This window comes from Pseudonaja textilis, chromosome 5, assembly GCF_049901715.1.
Source record: "Pseudonaja textilis isolate UNSWEBS1 chromosome 5, rPseTex1.2, whole genome shotgun sequence".
Lineage (NCBI taxonomy): Eukaryota > Metazoa > Chordata > Lepidosauria > Squamata > Elapidae > Pseudonaja > Pseudonaja textilis.
This window is the reverse complement of record NC_141994.1, coordinates 30,335,035-30,357,206: the sequence shown is the minus strand read 5'-3', so window position 1 is coordinate 30,357,206 and position 22,172 is coordinate 30,335,035. Positions and strand designations below refer to the sequence as shown.

General features: G+C 38.8%; 1 protein-coding gene across 1 annotated transcript in view; it reads right to left on the bottom strand.

The window, feature by feature from the left end:
* SRGAP1 (SLIT-ROBO Rho GTPase activating protein 1) overlaps positions 1-22,172 on the bottom strand; it is a 102,251-nt gene that overhangs the window by 21,398 nt on the left and 58,681 nt on the right. Inside the window, exons 7-12 of the mRNA XM_026700201.2 lie at positions 20,225-20,446; positions 14,582-14,683; positions 6,994-7,191; positions 6,807-6,891; positions 5,054-5,081; positions 2,484-2,517 (exon numbers count right to left, since the gene is read on the bottom strand). Of these exons, the coding sequence (XP_026555986.2) occupies positions 2,484-2,517; positions 5,054-5,081; positions 6,807-6,891; positions 6,994-7,191; positions 14,582-14,683; positions 20,225-20,446 (669 nt within the window). The remainder of the gene's footprint in view (positions 1-2,483; positions 2,518-5,053; positions 5,082-6,806; positions 6,892-6,993; positions 7,192-14,581; positions 14,684-20,224; positions 20,447-22,172) is intronic.

The window sequence follows — 22,172 nt, the reverse complement described above, 5'->3', positions numbered from 1 at the left end:
TTAGAATGATATCAATTGTGTCTCTTGATTATTTAGCTTTTTCATAAAACAAGCTCTTGAGCTAATTGTGTTTTTCAGTGTGGTCAGGAAGCAAATACTAATGCCCAGTGTCCATAACCAGTGCTGTATATTTCTACTGATGGTAGCTAGCAAGTCCCATTTAAGAAGACCGGTAGATGCAATAATGGAAGGCACATTGAAAGTAATAAATCTTGCTTGCTAGAGTGCTGCTGTTATTGACTTTAATAAATCTTAGCTTATTTATTTAAAAGCTAGGCAATTTTTCATTCTTCTCCTGTTCCTCTTTTATTTAAAGCATTTTATTATTTGAGGGGTTCCTCAAACACAATTTCCTGTTACAGCATAACTGATAAAATGTTATTTAATGTCTGATTGTTAAAAAAGATACGACATCAAGATCATATTTTGAATAAAGAACTAATGAATTATAATATACAAGGAAAAAAATGATACAAACTTAGAGGCACAGTGCACAGAAGTTTATTAAACTGATGCCCTTACATCTGAACTGCTTCTATATATTGTATCTGGCTATTTATATTTGTATATGCTAGCATGCAGAATAATTCTTTATACATCATGACTGAATCACCAGTAAAACTGACAAGTTATAAGTTTCACTTCGAAACAGTAATTTATTGTTCTCACAGGAATGAAAGTGAACTATTCATTTTTTATGGAAAAAAGTATAAAGGAGTGTATTTATTGACATTATTTCACTAAGAAGGACAAATTCTTTTCCTCTTTAGGAACTTCCAAAGAACTTCCAAAATATTTTCAGCATATCAATTGTCCCACCAGAGGCAAGATTGTTGTCATGGGAATTAAACAAAGGAGATCTCCATGTAACCTGCTGTAACCTCTTTGAGGAAAAGTGCAATGAAAATCTTTTTAAACAAATAAATAAGTAATATGAGACTGAAAAATGCATCAAGTGGTTTCAACTTGGGAAGTTTCCTTGGTCAGCAGAGTTTTCTGTTAATGAAATGGGAAGTTGAGCAATTTTGGATTTCTTTAACTTTTTTAATCTACTTGTAGGAAAGAATGGGAAAGTACTGAAAAATCACCTCATTATTATGTCAGAGAAAGAAGATTGCTGGATTAAAGAGCTCTCATCAATGGATAGAAATTGACTAGAAATAAGCTAAGCCCTGCTACTTTTTTGGACCAGATACAGAAATTAAGGAAGAATTGTCTACCACAAGGGCATCAAACTCGATTTCATTTGAGGGGTGCATCAAGGTTGTGTTTGACCTTGGGGGGACTGGGCATGGCGTGGTCAGGGGGCATGGCCAGCTCAATATTATGCATGTTGGGGGTGCCTGTGGTGGCCCAAATGCTCCGCCAATGAAAATTGCTCCTGAGCTCTATTTTCAGCTGTGACAGCCTCCTGAAACCCTCTGTCAGCAAAAATGGAGCTTGGGAGGGCCGCCTGTAGCTCTCCTGAGCTCCATTCTTTCTGGCAGAGGCACTGCAGGCCGATTCTTTGCTGTTTCCAGGGTGGCCCTGCGGGCCAGATCTAAGCACCCTATAGGCCAGATCCAGCCCGCAGGCCTTGAGTTTGACATCCCTGGTCTACCGGCTTGAATGTGTTCTGAAAATCAGTTTTATGTCAAAGTACTTTGTTCTAAAAGTTTTTGTTTTCAACAGCCACTATCTGGAGATGAAATATTTTACTCTATTCTTCCAATACCCACAAGCTACAGGAAAAGATAATGTGAGATATGGGGTTCTGTGGCAATAGAGGGTTTTCAATTCCATTCCTGAACTGAAAAACCAATTGGTACTCCTTACGTGACCTGTTTGTGAATTTTATAAAATACCTCATGGTTACATTCCAAAAAGAGTTTACAATTTCAGGGGAAATTGTATTCTATTCCCCTTAAGAGTGTAGCAGGTACTCTTGATAAATTATCAAATTCTACAGGATTAAATTTAAGGAACATTTTATACAAAACGTTATACTTGTCACTAAGTTTACTGACAAATTTGTGGAAAGTATATTCATCCTTGAAAATATCTTGGCACTGGTAATGAATGATGCTAAACATATAGTTTATGAATGTCTTTAATTTTTAAAAAGTCACAGAAGATTTAAATGCAAAGTAAGACTTTAGTTTATTCTTCTGATACAAAAAACACTTTATGTGATGTTGTAAACTGCTTTCAAAGGTAAAAAAATCCTGATCATAGGGTTTTTACAGGTGAATATAGGTAGGATTGTTACACAAAAACCCATAACAAGTATGTCATTGCATGGGTTCATTTCTTGTAGTGTTGTCTCTTGTGTTTATTCTTGTTGAATAAAGTGGATGTTATAAATATACTAGATGAAGAATATTCGAGCCATTTAAAAGTTAAAATATACTTGCATACTTTTCTCATTGCTAAATTCAAACAGTTCCCAATAATTGGTAATAAAAAAACCCAAAATAACGTTAATCAGTTCATTAGCACTATACCTGATATCTGGTGTGTGAGTTCCTTTGTCCTCTGCTGTAAAATTCAATTAGAAATAAAGTACATAACAACAGGATGAAGAATGTAAATACAAAAGTCACAAAATATAGCTATTCATAAAGCTTAAAGGGTCCTCAGAAAATAAAAATAAATACTAGGTTCTAAGAACCAGAGTAGCATAATAATGATTGGATGTAATCTTCCCTGTGAATTTTATAATGTGAACATTATAAGAATATACCTATATAGCATATGTACATATTGGCTTCCCTCATTTTATTCTAGGATTATGCTCTCTGAAAATTTGATATAAAATGATCTGCATAAAATAAGACACTTAACCAATAGAAAAAGGAAATGATAGTGGGATCAAATTCTGTAGTCCAAATGTACTTACAAATATGTACAATAAAATTGTAGACCTTTATTCTAAAGCACTATTTTGCTCAAAGATGTTTTCTTCCCTGTCTCATGTTCTATGTATATCCAAAATATTTTCTTAATCTTTTCTACAACTAGTTTCTAATGTGGATAATTATCATAGCAAAGAGAATCACAACATTATAAATTTTATTAATATTCTGTGTTGTATGCAGTGATTTGCCCATATTAAAAACTCAATCCAAGGCTGAGAATTCTTCACCAGCTTTGGTGTGATACATCCAAGTTTGTTTCTAACATTAGGGAAGATCTTTTTATTTTAGATAAATGGGTTGAATAAGATACTGATGGCCATGTTCAGACCAGTAGTAGCAATTGCAGATATGGAAGTAATAGGAGGTAGGATTTATAAATTAAACAATCACACAATATGATGGTAAATCCACGAATTGATAGGTTTGATAGGTTTTGGATAGGAAAATGCTCAAGGGAACATTTGATAGGAAGAACTCTTTGGTGTAAATCAATTATTCTAGCATAAATCTCACAATAGCATTTTAAAAACACACACACAAATCATCAATTGCTTTAAAAAACTTGCATAAATGACAAAAGCTAGCATCAAAATGATAGCCTTTCAATGGATTGATCATGGTAATATAGCTCATAATTCAATTATTATTTTTATTATTTCTCATGTTCTATGCATGTATGTGTGCATCCAGAATATTCTGTATTGGTTAATTAAAACTATTTTTGAGAAGTACTGACAGAGCCAATAAAGTGAATTAGCAGTTACTGAAAACTTAGTTCATTTCTTGTTGTATCCATCCAGAAATTTAGCAGAGAGGACTGAAGTTATGTAGAAAAAAGAAAATAAGAATTTCACAAATATTAAAAATGATTTATTTATTTATTAAGAGTTGGGGTGGTGCAGTGATAAGAATGCAGTATTGCAGGCTAATTTTGCCGACTATCAGCAGTTCGATCCTGACTGGCTCAAGAATTCTGCCTTCCCTCCTTCCAAGGTCAGTAAAATGAGGACCCAGATTGTTGGAGGCAATATGCTGACATGTAAACTGCTTAGAGAGGGCTTTAAAGCACTGTGAAGTGGTATACAAGTCTACATGCTATTGCTATTATTAAGCTGCCTTCTTTTGTAAATTTTGCTATATATTTAAGTCTTTTTTCCAAGCGCAATGCATCTTAAAGATACTGTTGTTTTGTGAACTGATACACCAAAATTACATTTTTATATCACCACGTGTAACTGCAACCCTCACACTTCTTTCCCAAAGATCAAATTAGGAGGCAATGATAAGTTGAGTGTAGTTGCCTAACCAGAAAGCCTTACACTGTTACGTATTGTTTCTGCTCCTGCTATCTCCAAGTCACTACTTGACATATCAATACTTGGGAAGAGCACTGGGCCAGCCAAAAGATGGACACTTCCACCAGATATCCATATGCAATTTATTCACCTAGACCTTCTTTTCTGTAGACCTTCTCTTCAATGAATCCTGAAGTTATACCCTATATGTTCACTACACGTAAAACAAACAATGAACTTTTATCGGGAAGCTGATTTTCTTCCTTAGAAAGCCAAAGAAATATGTCACTGATGCACTGGTGTAGCCATAGAAGACAGGAGAAATCAATGTATGTACTAATCACAGACGTTAGAATTCTGATAGCAATAGCAACAGCACTTTTATACCTCTTAATAGTGCTTTATAGCCCTCTCTAAGCAGTTTACACAGTCAGCATATTGCCCCCAATAATCTGGGTCCTCATTTTACCAACCTTGAAAGGATGGAAGGCTGAGTCAATCTTGAACCATTCAGAATCGAACTCCTGGAGTGACAGTGAGTTAGCCTGCAATACTGTATTCTAACCACTATGCCACCACGGCTTTGATACTGTGACAAATATCTACCATCAGTGTGTACATAAGAAGGCCATTAAAAAGGTATTTTGAAGATGGGGACACAAGTTTTCTTTCCAGGGGAAGGCACCGAGTCCCACTGGGAAATTATTGGAGATGTGATTATAATCTGGAGGATTTAATGTCCTAATGTTTCTTCCTTTTTTAAAAAAGGGATATATTAACATAATACTTTCTGAAACATAATTCTCCTATTTTATAAGTTTTCATAAAATAAACTTTATGAAAATATATTTAACAACTTACCTTGTAGTCATATATTCTGCCCTATGACCTAAAGGGTACGAAAAATATAATCTGAAAACCAACGGAACCAGAAGTATATTTTTTATATAACACATATGCTAGCCAGATTTTCAAGCCTCAATTATTTATAATGTAACTGTTGATATTTATTTCACAAGATTTATGCTTACAAACAAGAAAAATAGTTTCCTACAGAGAGTTAGGAGAGAGTTACTACAGAGAGTTTTAAAAATGCTTTTATGCAAGTAAAGAATAAGTTATTAAGTTAAGCAAAACAAAATTTGAACCAGTGGTACCAATCTGTGCATGCATATATAATGAATTATTCACAGAAAGAGAAAAGCTTGCCAGTATGCTTTGGGGAATGAACATATTGCCAACATTCATAAGTTAAAAATAGTTTAGGATGTAGCTATACTTAGGAAAGTAAATATTTAATGATTCTACAAAAAGAATTATACACATTAATGTGGTAACTTGATTTAGTTATAGTTAACCTGAAACTTAGCTATTCTATTATTCAGCACTACTCATATAAGTTCCTATAGTAGCACCGATTGCTGTTCTTCATAAATGATTACTTAGATTTTGTTTCACAACACAATTTCCATAAAGATAATTCTGGTTGTGAAAAAGGAAAACAAAGAAATATAATCATATATAGTATGGCCCAATGAGTTGGTCTTAAAAACAGCAATTTAATTTTTAGAAAATTCATATAAGCTGATTTTAACATTGCAAAATAGCAGGTATCCCTGTAAGACATCATGACACATTGGTAGACAATACAGTTAAATATTAAATTCTTTGGGTAATAGAATTTTTCTTTTAAACTTGATTTTTGCATAGCTGGAACAGCATGATTATAAATCCCATTTAAAATATGAAAGAGATTTTTCTCTGATTCATGACATTGCATGAAATCCCACTGTTAAAAGAATTACTCTGCTGGAGCACATTTGGAATGAAAGACATGCTTTCTCAGTAATATAATGAACAAAGTGGCAGCTCCATGTTTTTGCCCAGAAAGTTTATAATGAATTCTACTCATTATGAGGCACTGTTTGAGCTTTCAGGGATGTACTTAATAAATACTACAGCAGAAGATGCAAAGCAATGTTGTTAAGAGCAAAATATCTTGACTCTTAGGAATTACACTATAAATTAATTCACACAGTAAATTGGACACTAAATGGCCTTGCACAGTGGGATGGCTAATTCTGCCAAAGTTTCTCCTTTTCCATCTCAACTGCCTATCAGAGGTTTAATACCTTTACTGCAATAATTATTAATTGCTTTATTAAAAGAAAGAAAAGAAAAATGTAAGGATTCAATAAATTAAAAAAACCAAGTTTATTTTTATTTTGCCTTTGTGGTTTGGGATAATTAATTTGCCATGGTATGAGACACCATTTGCAAGCACTATTCAATAATAATATTACTTTTGGTTTACATTCCCTTGGTTTATCAAACAGGAAGCATGGTTTACAACCATGCTAAACCCCCAAAAATGCTAAGTATTATCACTTAGCATAACATAAATTGGGCACAACTCAAAATTATTATTTAAATATATTGCAATAGTGAAAAAAAATATGCAGCTGAAAGTTGAATTGTTGGATTATTGGTATTCTCTGAGTTTGCTACTGGTATTTAATAAGAAAGATCTATGCAGCAGAAACCTACATTACCTATAATAACTGACTAAATCCTAAGTTCAATATATGTCTGTAATGTATTTTGAATCATTTACCTTCTCCAAGTGTCCGCTGCAGTGAATCATGTTTTGCCTGAAGCTTTGTGATAAGATTGCTTCCTTCCAGATACTCTCTGAATTTCTGCAGAGACATAGATCTGTGTTTCTTATCTGAATATTTCTAATTGTAAGAAAACAACTACAATTAGATCATATTACACAGTATGTAAAGCATCTAACATACCATGAAATAGAACTGTTCAGTCTCCTGCTGGTTAGCTCTTCTTTTAGCTATGCTAGGCTTGCTCAGGTAGGTCTCAGAAACTGTTGATTTCACAGACTCGGTTGAACGACTGTGCTGGAAGCATTCAGAAACATCATAGTCTTCAATATTGACCATGTCATGTATTGTCTGTGAAGTAGCTTCTGTTGTTTTCTTAACCTGGGGTTAACAAGTCCATTTCAGCAAACAGAAAAGCACATCAAAATTTATTTCAGAATGAGAATGGAAAAGGGTTGAAGGAAATCAATCAGATAAATCTCTGATTGAACTATGGGATGTTCATAAGAAATAGGGTGTTGGTACTTACCTGATATGCCTGTTCTCTGTGACCTGTGAAGAGCATCCAGTGATGGGAAGGTGCTTCAGTCCCTTCTTAGAAGGCTGGGCTTAAACTTGAGGACACTCCTCCTCCTCCACAAGACTCCTTCTTAGCGTCCCCAGTTTTGCAAAGCCAAGGTATTGATACCCTACATGCTTAAGCCTATATAATAACCCTGGCTGGAATAGACCCCCTACCAAACGGAATAAAAGGGAGGGGCTGGATGCTCTTCACGGCTCACAGAGAACGGGCATATCAGGTAAGTACCAACGCCCTTTCTCCCATGAGCTGTTCAAAGCATCCAGTGATGGGACATACCAAAGCTTGGCACTGTCCTAAGGGAGGGATTCCATCTGGGTTGCAGACCTAACTGTCTCTGAAATAACTTGCTGCAAAACTCGCCTACCAAATGAAGCCTCAGCAGAAGTAAATACGTAAATTTTATAATTTCTAATAAATGGAGATGGAGAAGCCCAGGTTGCAGCTCGGCAAATCTCCTCTATTGTAGCTTGGGTCACCCATGCTGCTGTGGTGGCTGCACTCCTGGTGGAGTGAGCGGTAATGCCTTGGGGCACTGGAATCAAGTGAGAGTCCTACAACTTAGTGATGGTAGCCCTTAGCCATCTACCTATGGTAGAGGGTGAAACCTTGGACCCCAGGGTGTTAGGCTGAAAGGACACGAAGAGGGCTTCTGTCTTTCTAGAGGGCACTGTGCGCTCTATATAGATACGTAAGGCTCTTCTTACGTCCAAGCGGTGCCATTGGTGTTTGAGCCTGTGTGATGGACGTCAGCAAAAATTTCGGAGCACCAGTTCTTGAGCTCTATGGAATGCCGAATTAACTTTTGGAATGAAGGGGGGATCCGGTCTGAGAACCACTCTATCTGAATGGAAAATGCACACCGATAATGCAGCTAGTTCAGAGAATCTTCGGGCAGATGTAATTTCTATCAGGAAAACTACTTTGTAGGTTAGAAATCAAAGCATCGTGGTCCTTAGTGGCTTGAAGGGACCTGTAGTAAGAGCCAATAGTACCTTATTTAAGTCACAAGTTGGATATTGGTGCACTACGGGGGGGCCTCCAGTTCTTGGCACCGCGCAGAAAACTGTGAATGCGAGGGTGATGAGATATGGAGGTAAGATCATCCCAAGATACCACTGAATCCAGGGCTGCCACCTGTCTCCGCAGAGTATTGGGTGATAACCCTTTGTTTAGGCCCTCCTGTAAAAATTCTAATAACTGCGCTACTGATGGGGAAGTGGGGTCGATCTGAACCTTCTGACACCAACAGCAGAAGCTAGACCAGGTGGCCTCATAGATTCAGTTCGTTGAAGGACGTTGAGCCGACTGAATAGTGTGAATAACTTGAGTAGAAAGGTGTTCATCTTTCAGATGTTGCCCTTCAACTTCCATACAGCTAAGTTTAGCCCTTGGGGTATAGCACTGGGTCTTGAGACAGCGATATGACTGATGATGGGATCCTCCATGGTGGTACCGAGAGGTCTTTCAGGTCCACGGACCACGCTCGCCTTGGCCAATAAGGAGCCATTAATAGCAGGTCTAATAGTAATAGTAGCTTTTTCTTCCAGTAACTTCTGAATCAATTTGGGGGTCACAAGGAGGGGAGGAAAGGCGTATAGCAGTCCGGTGGGCCAGTGACATCTGAGGGCATTCACGTCCTCCGCTCCCTGTGATGGGTAACGAGAAATGAATTGGGGAAGCTGTGCATTGAGTGGGGAGGCAAACAGGTCAACTACTGGTTGGCCCAACCTCCAAGTAGCCTCCAGGAAGATCTTGGGATCCAGACACCACTCTCATTGGTCCAACATGGCTCTGCTGAGCCAATCCGCTTGTACATTCGCTACTCCAGATATGTGCTCACCTTTAAAGAGAAGATGGATTTCGGCCCACAGGAATAGTCTTTCTGCTTCCCTCATTAGTAGATTGGAATGAGTGCCCCTTTGTTTGTTGATATGGGCCTTTGTAGTTATGTTGTCTGTTAAGACGAGCACATATTATCAATGGTGATGCGGGAGGAATTGTCGAAGTGCCAAGTACACCGCTCTCAGTTCTAGTCAGTTGATATTGTGATATCTGTCCAAAGGCCTTGTGCTGTATGTGATTGGAAGTGGGCCCTCCATCCCACTAGACTGGCGTCTGTTGTAACAATAGACCTGTGTGGATCCTTGAAAGGGCATCCCTTGTTGATTTCGGGTCATGTCCACCATCGTAGTGACCTGAGAACAGTTGATGGAATTTTTATGCAAATCCTGGTGTTGTCTCTCTCTGTGCATTGGTATGGCAATAGGAACCACTGCAGGGTTCTTGCATGGAACCAGGCCCAAGGGGTAATAGAAATATAAGAAATAATTTTTCCGAGCAAAAGCAGACATAGTTGTACTTTCCTAATAATTCTGATCTGTTGAGCCAAATCTCTAATACTTTCTTGTCTGTCAGGGGAGAGGAAAACTTTGCCTTCCAGGGTGTCAATGACGGCACCAAGGTGAATGTGTCTAGTAGAGGGTGTTAAATGACTTTTTGACCAATTGATTGAGAACCCATGTTGTTGTAGGGTTACAAGTGTAGTTTGAATGTTTGAATTTGCTTGATTGATGGAAGATGCCAGAATAAGAATGTCTCCAAATAGCATTGAAGTCGGATGGACCTATCTCTGAGTGATGCTGCCAAGGCAGCCAAGACTTTTGTAAAAGTTCTGGGAGCTGAAGCTAGGCCAAATGGGAGAGCAATATATTCGTAATGGACGTTGTTGTAACAGAAACAAAGGAATTTGAAATATGAGGGCCTAATTGGGATATTTAAGTAAGCTTCTGTGAGGTCTATGGAGGTAAGGACATTGTTTTTTTCTGATGCTGAGTAAGATGGATTGGAGAGTGGTCATTTTATATTTTCGGTAAACTAAATATTGGTTTAGACATTTTAAGTCCAGGATTGCCCTCCATCCCCCTGAACTTTTAGGGACCATTAAGAGGTGCGAATAAAAACCAAGACCATTTTGATTAGAAGGGATGGGTTGTATGGCCCGGATCTCTAGTAGATGTGCTATGGCTGTGTCCATGAGAAACCTTTTTTCTGCATCCCTGGAAATTGGGGACTTCATAAAAAAATCCATGTGTGTGTGTGTGGAGCTGAACTCCAGTGCCAGACCAAATCGTACTGTGCTCCTGACCAATGCGTCAGTGGTAGAGGAGTCCCATTGGTCAGTAAACCTTTTTAGGCGACCGCCAATGGGAATATCGTTGTGGTCGTTACTTGGACCCGAGGAAGGGCCTAGATCCTGTTCCTCAAAATTGTCTCCTAGGATGGAGTCCCCTTCTATATGTGTCCCCAGGTTCAATTCTATCTGTCTGTTGACTGAATCCAGGCTGTCTTTGAAATCTTGGATAGTAAGGTTGGTAGAAGGGGCAAAAGGAACCCCTACAAAAGGGCTGTGGTGATTTGGACTCTGATCGACGAAAAAGAAAGGGAAGAATATTCTTTTTGGTTCTGGTTTCAATTAGGAGGGGTTCAAGCACGCTGCCAAATAGTTTGTTCTCTGAGACGGGAGCTGAGGCAAGCTGCCACTTGATGTCTGCCTGCCAATGCCTGAGCCAAAGTAACCTTCTAGCCACAATTTGGAAGCAATGGCCCTAGAGGAAAATTTAACTACATCAAAGGTAGCGTCTGCTGAAAACTCTGCAGCAGTGATTAATTTAGCCACACCTTGATGTGCTCTAATGTTTGAGGCTGGAATGGTATTCCTCAGGTGGCAGAGCCATCTGAGAGATCTGGTGAAAAAGGAGGCGGCTGTGGCTGCTCTGATGGCCCATGCATCCGAGACATGTGCCCACGGAGGGCTAGTTCCGCCCTCTTTTCCTCAGGCTTGAGAGCGTCTTCACTTGGGATGGCTGAGGAAGATGCAAGTGCAATGATAGGCTCATCCAGTTCTGGAGTGTTTAGAAATTTAGAGAACTCGGGTGCCAAATTATAGTATTTTTTGTCATGTCCTGTGGGAGCGGGATATGAGGCTGCTGCAGCCCATTGTTTTTGTATTAAATTGGAAAACATGTGTGGCACAGGGATAACCTCTGCCTCAGTGACTGGTTGAGAGAATATGAGATCCTCTGCTTCCCCTAGAGTATTTGGTGGAGGAGGGGTACCCGTATTATCCAGCCGTGCGGTGTTCTTGGCCTTAAACAGCAGGGATTTAGATAATTATGGGCGGAATAATCCTGTAAATACGGGGAGATCAGGTGAGAGGCCTTCATCATCAGACATCCTCCTTTCTAGCAGATCCACCTCTGACAATACCTGGTCAACGGTGTGTACCGACCCCTCCTCCATTTGATCCATTGGATCCCCTTGATCTCCCATATCCTTTGTGTACTGAGGGTCTCTAACAGTGGGCAACAATAGTTCTGCGGGAGGGGGTACCTGATGAAGATGTGGATCCATGATGCCCAGAGATTGTTCAGAAAGAGATCTGCAAACCGAAGCTGAGGGTGTTCGTCCTGCCTGAATAGCCTGTTGGACACCTGCTGATATGCCCTTCTGGATAGCTAGCTCCATCCATGCCCTCATGTTGGCAGGGATTTCCTCCGGAAGTTCCTCTTCTTGTCTGAGGCCAGCTGCAGTTGGTGTAAATGTTGCCTCTGGGGCCCTCCTTGGGGAGAGAATGTTAGAAAGAGCCTCCTGGGGAGGTTGTATCGATATGCTGCTCCTTCTGGATAAATCCAGAGGGGCGATTGGAGGGTTCTGGGCCTGTGAGGTAGAAGGTATGATGAGTGGTGAAGAGGTGGGTTGTGCAACTGCTCGTGTTTGTTTTTCCACCTGCCTTTCTAATGCTTGATGGCGTCTGCCTGCATCGTTCTCTCCTGCCTTAGAGGTCTTTTGGGGCTCCGTGGACTTATCTCTAGTTTTAGCAGTTAGTCTAGATCTGGAGTTGTAGTTGCTGGCCATGGTAATGCCTTTGATAGAAATGGAAAGAGGCTATGAAATTAGGTGGCTGGAACACCTAGGGGCCTTCTCCCTTAAGGGGCAGGAGATCCTGGAATAAATAGTTCCCCGATGCCTTTAGCAAATGTTTTCTCCTTGTTCCAGTTTGCTGTTATCTATTTATCTATATTTTAATAACTTAAAGATTTGTAGAATTTAAGTCAATCAAGTCAATTTTTGAATAAAGTACTTGTAATATTAAATATGGAGACCAGAACACCCCCCTCCAGACCTGGCACCTATATGAGGGCACAGAGGTCTGTAACTGATAATTAGATCAGTTTAGCTGCACTTATTGCCTGTGGAATCCAGCAGTTCAAGTCCTCTATCATCCAGTGGACTGGTGGTAGGGACTCCCCCTTCCCAGGTCCCCAAAAAGGGAAACCTTGTTGGGTAACTTGCCTCACAGACAGTAACAATTACTCAGCAAATTTAACCACGCGGCCTTTAAAATGCTGGCTGCCTCGTGGCAAAATGAAAATGAAAGCAGCTATCACCGCCCAGCCTGCTGAAAGCAAAACTGCTCAGCAGGAAGGTGCAGGGGCTAATTCCGTATCCTGAGGTGTTCTGCGGGGAAAGCCTCGCAATAAAAAGGAAAAAAGGCTGCACTTTTAAATGGAAGCTTGAAACCTCGAAGGGACAGAGCATTTACTCAGCCGGCTGGGAGATCGGAGAAATAAGCCCCCTTGTTTAGAAGTTTAAGGCAGCATGTCTCTGAAAGGAGAGGCTTTTAGTCTCAGAGCAGATTGGAAAGATAAGCCTCCCCATTTATGAGGCTTTAGCCTCGGGAGGCTGGAACGTAAAAACAAAACAAAAAAACGAGCAAAATGACTTTTGGAGGTTCCCAGTGGGGTGGTTGTGTCAGAAACTATGGTATTACCTGACCTGAAAAATAAATCAGCTAAATCATCTAAATCGCCAGTGTTCTGTTCTGACCAGGAAAACAATAACACAACCTGTCTGAAGAAAGGCTGAGCTAAAACTGGGGACGCTAAGGAGGAGTCTCGTGAAGGAGGAGGAGTGTCCTCAAGTTTAAGCCCAACCTTCCTATAAGGGACTGAAGCACCTTCCCATCACTGGATGCTCTGAACAGTTCATGGGAGAAATGAGGTTTCACTAAGTCCTATATATAGATTCCTCTTTTGAATCACCAAAACAAAAACAAAAGCAATTAACAAACCAAATTATAGTCTGCAGTTTGTTTATTTCAGAAGTATACTATATTGGTGTTTCTTGTGAGAAATTCTTTTCAGAGACTACACTGCAATGAATACCACACAACATTATGAGGCGTCCTTGGTGCTCTCTGAGCTTGCTTGTTCTCACCTATTTCAACTGTTTTAGGAGAGTAACTAAGGAGTGTTGTTTGCTGTCAGTTTATTCTGGTGACTAGCCTGTCTGTAAGGAGGGGGGCTGTCTTAGAGATTCTTTGGTTGGGGACTCAGCACTCAGATCTGCATAGATTAATTTAAAGATCAACTTCAGACCAAGAATCAAGCAAGCTACACCCCAATCAAGAAACTGCCAAAGAGCCATTAGTAAGACACACTACTTTTGCATGATGAAGCTGTATTCATTTCAGAATGGTCCATATGATTTCTATACAGCAAAATCACTACTGCAATGGAGTGCAATTTTAAAAATCTATAATAATAGAGATTTGCAAAATGTTTTGGAGTCCAATTGTGTGACTCCAATTTAGCAAATTTATATCACTAACTAGCTGGATACCTGCGCTTTGTGATGAAACTTTCTGATCAGGCTACGCAGGAGAAATTAAGTTCACCATCCATTGGCTCAGTGATGGTCGGTGATTGAAACACATAAGGGAATAACGCTCCTGCTGCCTTGAATCCGGAAGCAGTTCCTTAGGTGGAAGGCATAGACATTTTGGTGAGGTACCAATGTTTAGTACTGTAAGGAGTCCCAGACCGCTCCTGAGTGAAGGAGTGGAACATCTGCCAGTTTGAACTGAAGTAATGGAATGCGACGCAACTGGCAGATGGAACAGAGTTCTTTTCAGGTGTGGAGTAGAACTCCTTAGCATCAGAGCGTCTTAATTACTGTATAAGAAATACTAATGATCTGATGGTCACTTTGAAAAATCCTTTCTTACCAAGCACCTAGAAGCCAAGAGGAACATACGTGACAAATTTCAAGTTATATAAATATGGAATGAACCTTATACATGTAAGGCATAAAACAGAAAGAGATGCTACCCATATTACAAAATTTTACCTCTTCATTTTCAATTTTCAATGTTGTTAGTCGAGACTGAAGTTGCTGATACCTAAGCATGAGTTCTCCTTGAATTGGCTGCTGGGCACTGATTTGAGAAACCTGAAAAAAGCAGGAAAAACTGAGAAATCATGTGAAAAGAGAAGAAAAAATGTACACAGTTGTAATGGGCTTCTACAATTGCTGTTGGTGATGCAGTGGTTAGAATGCAGTACTGCAGGCCAATTCTGCTGATTGCCAACAGTTCGATTCTCACAGGCTGAAGGTTGACTTATCCTTCCATTCTTCTAAGGTTGGAAAAATGAGGATCCAGAATGTTGGGGTCAATATGCTAATTCTGTAAACTGCTTAGAAAGGCCTGTAAAGCACTATGAAGTGGTATATAAGTCTAAGTGCTATTGCTGCTTTGCATAATTGATCAAAACTTCAATCATCAAGACACAGAATAAAATACATGGTGCTAATAATTTTCATTTAATTCAGTCTATAAGAGCTTACGTTAAATTAATATTCTTGGATATTCATTATGTAGATAATTAGATATGTGCACATGTCATGAATATGAGAATATGAAAATTGCTGTTGGTGCTTTCATATGAGACACTACAAAAAAAGACTGTGGTGCTGATTACCATGGATGTCTGGGTGTTCTCAAACTGGTATTAATTATGCAGTAGCCACAACACTCCAACTGAAACAGGTGGGCTGACTGAATTGCCAGAAACTTGATTCTCAGAACTGCTTGAAATATGGCAACTCTCTGTAATATATGGCCTTCCCAATGCACTGGCGATACTATGTCTGACTATGAAATGATCAAGGATAAACCGAGGCAAAATTGTTCATTCTAGAATGCAGCTTAAAGGTAAAGGTAAAGGTTCCCCTTGCACGTAGGTGCTAGTCATTTCCGGCTTTAGGTGGCAGTGCTCATCTCCGTTACAAAGCTGAAGAGCCAGTGCTGTCTGAAGGCATCTCCATGGTCATGTGGCTGGCATGACTAAATGCCGAAGGCGCATGGAACGCTGTTACCTTCCCACCAATGTGGTCCCTATTTTTCTACTTGCATTTTTACATGCTTTAGAACTGCTAGGTTGGTAGAAGCTGGGACAAGTAATGGGAACTCACTCTGTTACGCAGTGCTAGGGATTTGAACCACCAAACTGCAGACCTACTATGTACTAATCTACAAAAAAACAGATGGCACACTAGGACACACCATATACCAGAAGAAAACACACACCACAATGCCCAATCTCACCACCACCCAGCACAGATAAATTCCGTGGCCAAAACACTAATTGCCAGAACCAAATGCCTGGCAGACAAGACACACATAAAGACTGAACTATGCACCCTGACCAAAGTACTGACAGCTAATGGCTTCCACAAAAACAAAATCACGGGCCTGATCCACAAAAACATACTGAGACACAACAGAGACCCAGAAAATGAACAGACCTATGGAAGAGCTGTCCTGCCCTACATAAGAGGTACAACAGACAAAATCAGTAAGATACTACACAGGCATCACATCAAGACTGCCTTCAAAACAGACAGAAAAATAGCAGCCATCCTAAGAAACCCCAAAGATAAAATTGACCTGGAAAACCAAGGCATATATGAAGTCCCCTGAGCATCATGCCAAGCCACATACATCAGACAGACCAATAGAAGAATAAGTACCCGCCTTGATGAACACAAAAATGCAGTAAAGAAGCTGGAACACACTTCCTCACTAATCCAACACATGAAAGCCACAGGTCATACATCAACTTCAGTGGCACCAAAGCCCTAGCCACTATAGAAAACCCCAGCTACAGAGTTATCACAGAAGCCATAGAGATTGATAAAAGACCTAATAGTATGACTAGAAGAGATGACTCCACCAGACTGTCAATTTTCTGGAAGCCTGCACTCACAAACAAAAAAATTTCCACACCACAAGCCAAACAAATACCTGGGCACAAAGAGACCCCCTCCCCCAATACCTGCAGCCCAAACACACCCCAGCCAGCCACCCAGATGAAACCTAGCTTCCTAATAAACGATAGCCGGCCATTCACCCGAAGCCAAGCCATGCTAAAAGCCCCCAATATACGAAACACAATGTTGACAGCTAATCAAGACAAAAAAAATGCTATAAAACAGACAGAAGATATTAGAAACACCAATCAAGCAGAACACAGCAAACTCCAAGACCAATAAACACAGATCAAGACTCCCAAGCAATCAGGATGAAGAAAAAAACCATTCTAACAAAGCACGAGGCTAGCACCAAATTTAAAACAGAAACGGCTGTGAAAGCCTGACACACAGACGAACCCAATACACAAACAAGCCTGATGAAGGCAGATGAGATTCTGCCGAAACGTAGTAGTCACCAAAAGGGAACACATGACTCTGTGATGTGATCACTGCAACCGTCATAAATATGAGTCAATTGTCAAGCATCCAAATGTAAATCACATGATCATGGGCATGCTGCAGTATGAAAAATGGTCATAAATTACATTTTTCAGTGCCTTTGTAACTTAGAACAATCATTAAAGAAACTGTTGTAAATCGAGAACTACCTGTACATAAAATTTTCTTCATTTAGTTCAAATTCAAAGTTCAAAGCCTTTATTGTCATTGTAGATCATGTATACAACGAAATTGGTTTAGCTCTACCAGTGCAGTCCATACAAGAATACAAGACAACATGAATAATATGAAGAATAATCCTTATACGTATAAGTGGTTAGGGGAAAATAACTAGTCGTACGTTTCCATATGTACATTATATTCTGTGCAACATGTATATTACTCTGGTGTATGATTTTATTTCATGGTATATACATATTACACACTACACTGGCAGCAGTGAAATTCATCATATTAATCTGTGGTGCTATATTGCATTTAGGAGTCTGAAGCCCGTGGTTAGAAGCTGTTTTTAAACCTGTTTGTCCGGCTGTGTATACTTCTGTGTCTTCTTCCCAATGGTAAAAGTGAAAAGAGATACTGGCCAGGGTGTGAATCATCCCTAAGTATCTTCCTTACTCTGCTGAAACAGCGAGACAGGGCGATGTCATCCAGTGGTGTTACGGGGCAACCAATGGCTTCTTGTGCCGAATGAATCACTCTCTGTAGTGCCTTCCTGTCAGCGGCTGTTAAACCAGCGTACCATACTGTTACACAGCATGTGAGGACACTTTCTATACTAGACCGATAAAAAGAGGTCATCAGCCGTTGTTCCACCTGATTTTTCTGCAGGACTCTAAGGAAATGAAGTCTCTGTTGAACCTTACTAACCACCAGGGACATGTTGTTTTTCCAGGTAAGGTCTTGACTAATGAGTACTCCCAAGAATTTAAAAGAGGAAATTCCACACTCCCCACCCCGTTGATGGGGCAGGTGAGGAAATCCAGCACCATCTCCAGCATCATTATCATCTAGATCAGGGGTGTCCAACCTTGGCAACTTTAAGACTTGTGGACTTCAACTCCCAGAATTCCTCAGCCAGCAAAGCACCCCTGATCTAGATCAATCTGGCTTTATTATAAACTGTTAACAAATCTTTGTTAGCCATAATGTTCCTTAAATATACTTAAACCCTTTGAAACTTGGGAATACAAGGTTTAAAACAAATATTAATTCAATTTAATTTTGAGGCTGGCTTTTGAAAAGCTAAGTTGAATAATAAGATTGAACATAGTTATGGACCAACTAAAGCCCTGATACTACGTAACAGTTATGATTCAGATCCTATCATGATTTTAAGAGATAGAAAGTTGTCCTTTATCACCTTTAGTATTCAACTTAGCTACAGAAGTGCAGGCAATAGCACTAAGATCCAATAATCAAATTAACAGGCTAAAAATGGAAGGTGAGAATTATCTTTTAAATCTATTTGCAGATGATATGAACTTGACTTTCTCAAATGCTTAAGAAGGAGTTAGGGGTATTTGCTGAGGTGTCAGGACTATCATTTAATTTTCATAAATCACATTTGATATTTTTTATATAACCTAAAAAACTAAAAAGGAAATGTTCAGTTTTAGAGATTCTAATAGTATATTACTATTGCTAAAGTATTAATAAAATATTTACAAATAATTATGTACCAACATTGGAGAAATTAAACAAAGAAATGAAAAACTGGACTTTAAAATATTTCAATATTTTAGGGCAAATTGCAGTGATAAAAATGAAAATTATTGCATGGCTTAATTTTTTATTTAAATGCCCACCAATGGTAATTGGTGAAAAGAAGAAAAGAAAAGAGAAGAAGAAAAGAAACTTTTGTTTTCATTGGCAAAAACTGCGGGCAAATAAAAGGATTTTATATAGACCTCAGAAATGGTGGCTAGGCATGTCCAACTTGTTAAAATATTATTAAACGTCTCAGGATTCCACTTATTATTAAGAATGCACTTTGCTGGACATGTGCTCTGCATGAGTGAGCAACATTCACCAAACACCACAATTAATTGGATATTACCATATGGTTGGACAAAAAGAGAAAGGTCAAACCTGGCGCCAAACATTTAAAGAAGATCTGAAAAACATCAACTTTAAATGGAAGGATGCAGAGATTGTAGCTGTAGACCAAAAGGTGTGGAGAATGCTTGTAGCCCAATGTGCTTAGCACAGGATGTGATAATATTTAGAACAAGCAAAGGGAATAATTTTAAAAATGTATAGGTTATGTCTGCAATCAGAAATAGGAGATCCACCAATATAGTTTAAAGAAAGCTTGGGCTACTGATCTTGGTAATCCCATAAAGAAGACAATTTTTCAGAAGTTATGGAAACTGTGTGGATTCACCTCAGCCGCAATGCAAGAATATCAGTAGAAAATTGCATATCATTGATACTTGATTTCTGTTATATTGGTCCATATATATCCAAATTATTCTTCCATACATTGAAGAGGTTTATCAAAAAAAAGGGTCATTTTTTCATTTGTGGTAGAATGGAATAAAATCATAATCTCTGGGCATAAAATATTTGGGCAAATAAGTATTATCACTAATGGAATGTTCCGCAGAGCTAGGTTTAGTACACTTTTTTATATGACCAAAGCTTCAAAATAAAGAAACTTATTTAATCTTAGCAACCCAAATAAAAATTGTGCAATTGTGACAAGCAATCCGTAGGCTTCAACACATTGGAAGCTGCTGTTACCTTGTGAGGCTTTGCCAGAAGAAAGCTAGGCCAAGAGTGAGTAAAATGATATGTGGTAGTGTGTGAGGCACCCAAAAGAGAGATGAGAGAAAATAGGCAGCTGACCCGTGGTCATAAGTGTGGATGGATTCTCAAGGCTCACATTTTGATTGTGTGACTGTGAGGGCACTATAGCTTTGGGGAACAGTCATAAGTCCATTTTTTCAGCACAGTAAGTTCAAACAGTTACTGAATGGATGGTCATAGGTTGACAATTACCTTTTGACAAGATTTGGTTTTAGAAATTTCTTTGGAGTTATATAACAGGAAAATACGGAAATGGATGTTATGAAGGCTTTGCAAGGATAGAATGATATTCATTCTCTATAAATTATATACTGCTTGAAGAATTTACTTCTTCCAAACTGGATAAATTTTCTACTATAGGAATATTGAGCGTAGGACTATTTAAACATTTAGTCAACAATTACTGACCTCATCACCCATATGGGACTGAAACTCAAATTTCATTGGAGGACAGAAGGCTGTAGGATACATTTCCATGAATCTCTGCTTGTCATTTCGAGGCTCCAGATTGTCAACAGCATTTTCAATGATGTCCAAGCCCTCATGTCGTGAAGTTTCAAGGTTATATTCTGCAGAGAGATATGTTCTTAAGGCTCTGTTCAGGCTTGCATGATATCCAAGATCGCAACACTAACAGAATATCCAAAAGAAAAAAATACATTTAGAAATAAAAATCAAATTTCAATGCAATAGCTTAATGCAACAGTTACCATATTCATATATAATAAAGCTTTGTAGTTTATTTAATAATCAATAGGCTGATGTTATTAAATATCTTAAAATAAAAGACTTACATAATAATTATGGAATAATTATTGGATAAGGAAGAACTGTAATGGAAACTAAGTTACTAAAGCTGTGTTGTGTTCTATGCTTCTCACAATAATGTTATGATAAATTGTCATGATAAATTGTCATTGATCTTAATAGATATAACTATCACTTGCATGCAGATAATGGTGAGATTTGAAAGAAATGTCACTTAATCTAACATTATTGCATTGACTGTAGGCATAACTGTCAGTAATAGTATGAAGTGACTTTCAGAAATCTAATCCAATATAGAATATATTATTATTGTTCTGATAATATTTTGACATATCAAATTACACTGTCCTGTATAATTGGCAGGCTTAGCAGACATAGGTTCAAAACATTGCCATAAGATTTGTACAGAGTTTGAAATTATTATTTTACATATTTCAAGTAAAACTTTAAACTAGCAGAATGAATCTCTAAGTTACGGTGTGCATTTTAGTTGTCTTCTAAACACACTCATTAATTGGATTGTTTTCTGAGAAGATTTCCAGGTTTTTGAAATAAGGACTATTTACATAATGCTATTTCAAATAAATATTAAATCTGTTTTAAGTGTACCCTTAAAACGTGAAGTGTTGATAGTCTGGCTCCCAAACAGGAGCACATCTGATGGCAAAACACAACTTATATTATTATATAACATTTGAAACATATTACTGAGTTTTAAGCAGGGTGATAAAGTATTAATGAAATATGAATATTTAGAAATAGGGAAATCAGTTTGGAAATCAGGGCAATTTGGTAGTTAACAGTAAACTTAAATCTTGGAATTTGAAAAGGATATTGAAGAGGCTATGTAAATGCCTATTTACTTACTAATTTAAATGGATTTATCTATATGATTCCACCTGTAATAAGTTAGCAATGTTAAAGATTTACTTAAGAAATACTCATGATCAAGAAGTAAACAATACTTCAATCAAGGGATGTCGAACAAGTTCACAGTAAACAGCCCAACCAAAGTACTACAACCACGCCAACCAACACTGACAAGTTTCTAGAACAGGGGCATCAAACTCAATTTTATTGAGGGGCGCATCAGAGCTGTGGTTGACCTCAGGGGACTGGCCAGTGGTGGGATTCCATTTTTTTTTACTACTGGTTCTGTGGGCATAGCTTGGTGGTAATGTGACTGGGTGGTCATGTGATTGGGTGGGAGTGGCCAACTTGACTTCACTCACATCAAGGGCCACCTTGCCTGGCCTCTCCTCACCTCAATGAGATACAATTTCCCTGTCTATTTATTTACTACTACTAAACATCCAAAATACACTATTTAATCCTACGTATATATGCCATATGTTTACATACATATTACATAGTATAGGGCAGTGGTCACCAAGCAGTGGGTCGCAAGAAAATTTTGGTGGTTTGCAGAGAAATGTCACCCCCAAAGCACCCCCCAAAGCAATTAATCCAGGCTGTGTGGCAACACAAGGCTGCGCCACCCACATGACCTGCGGAAACACAAGGCTTGAATTGCTTGCATTGCAAACAAGATGAGGTAGTGAGGGGAGCGGGGAAAGGGCAGAGGGGG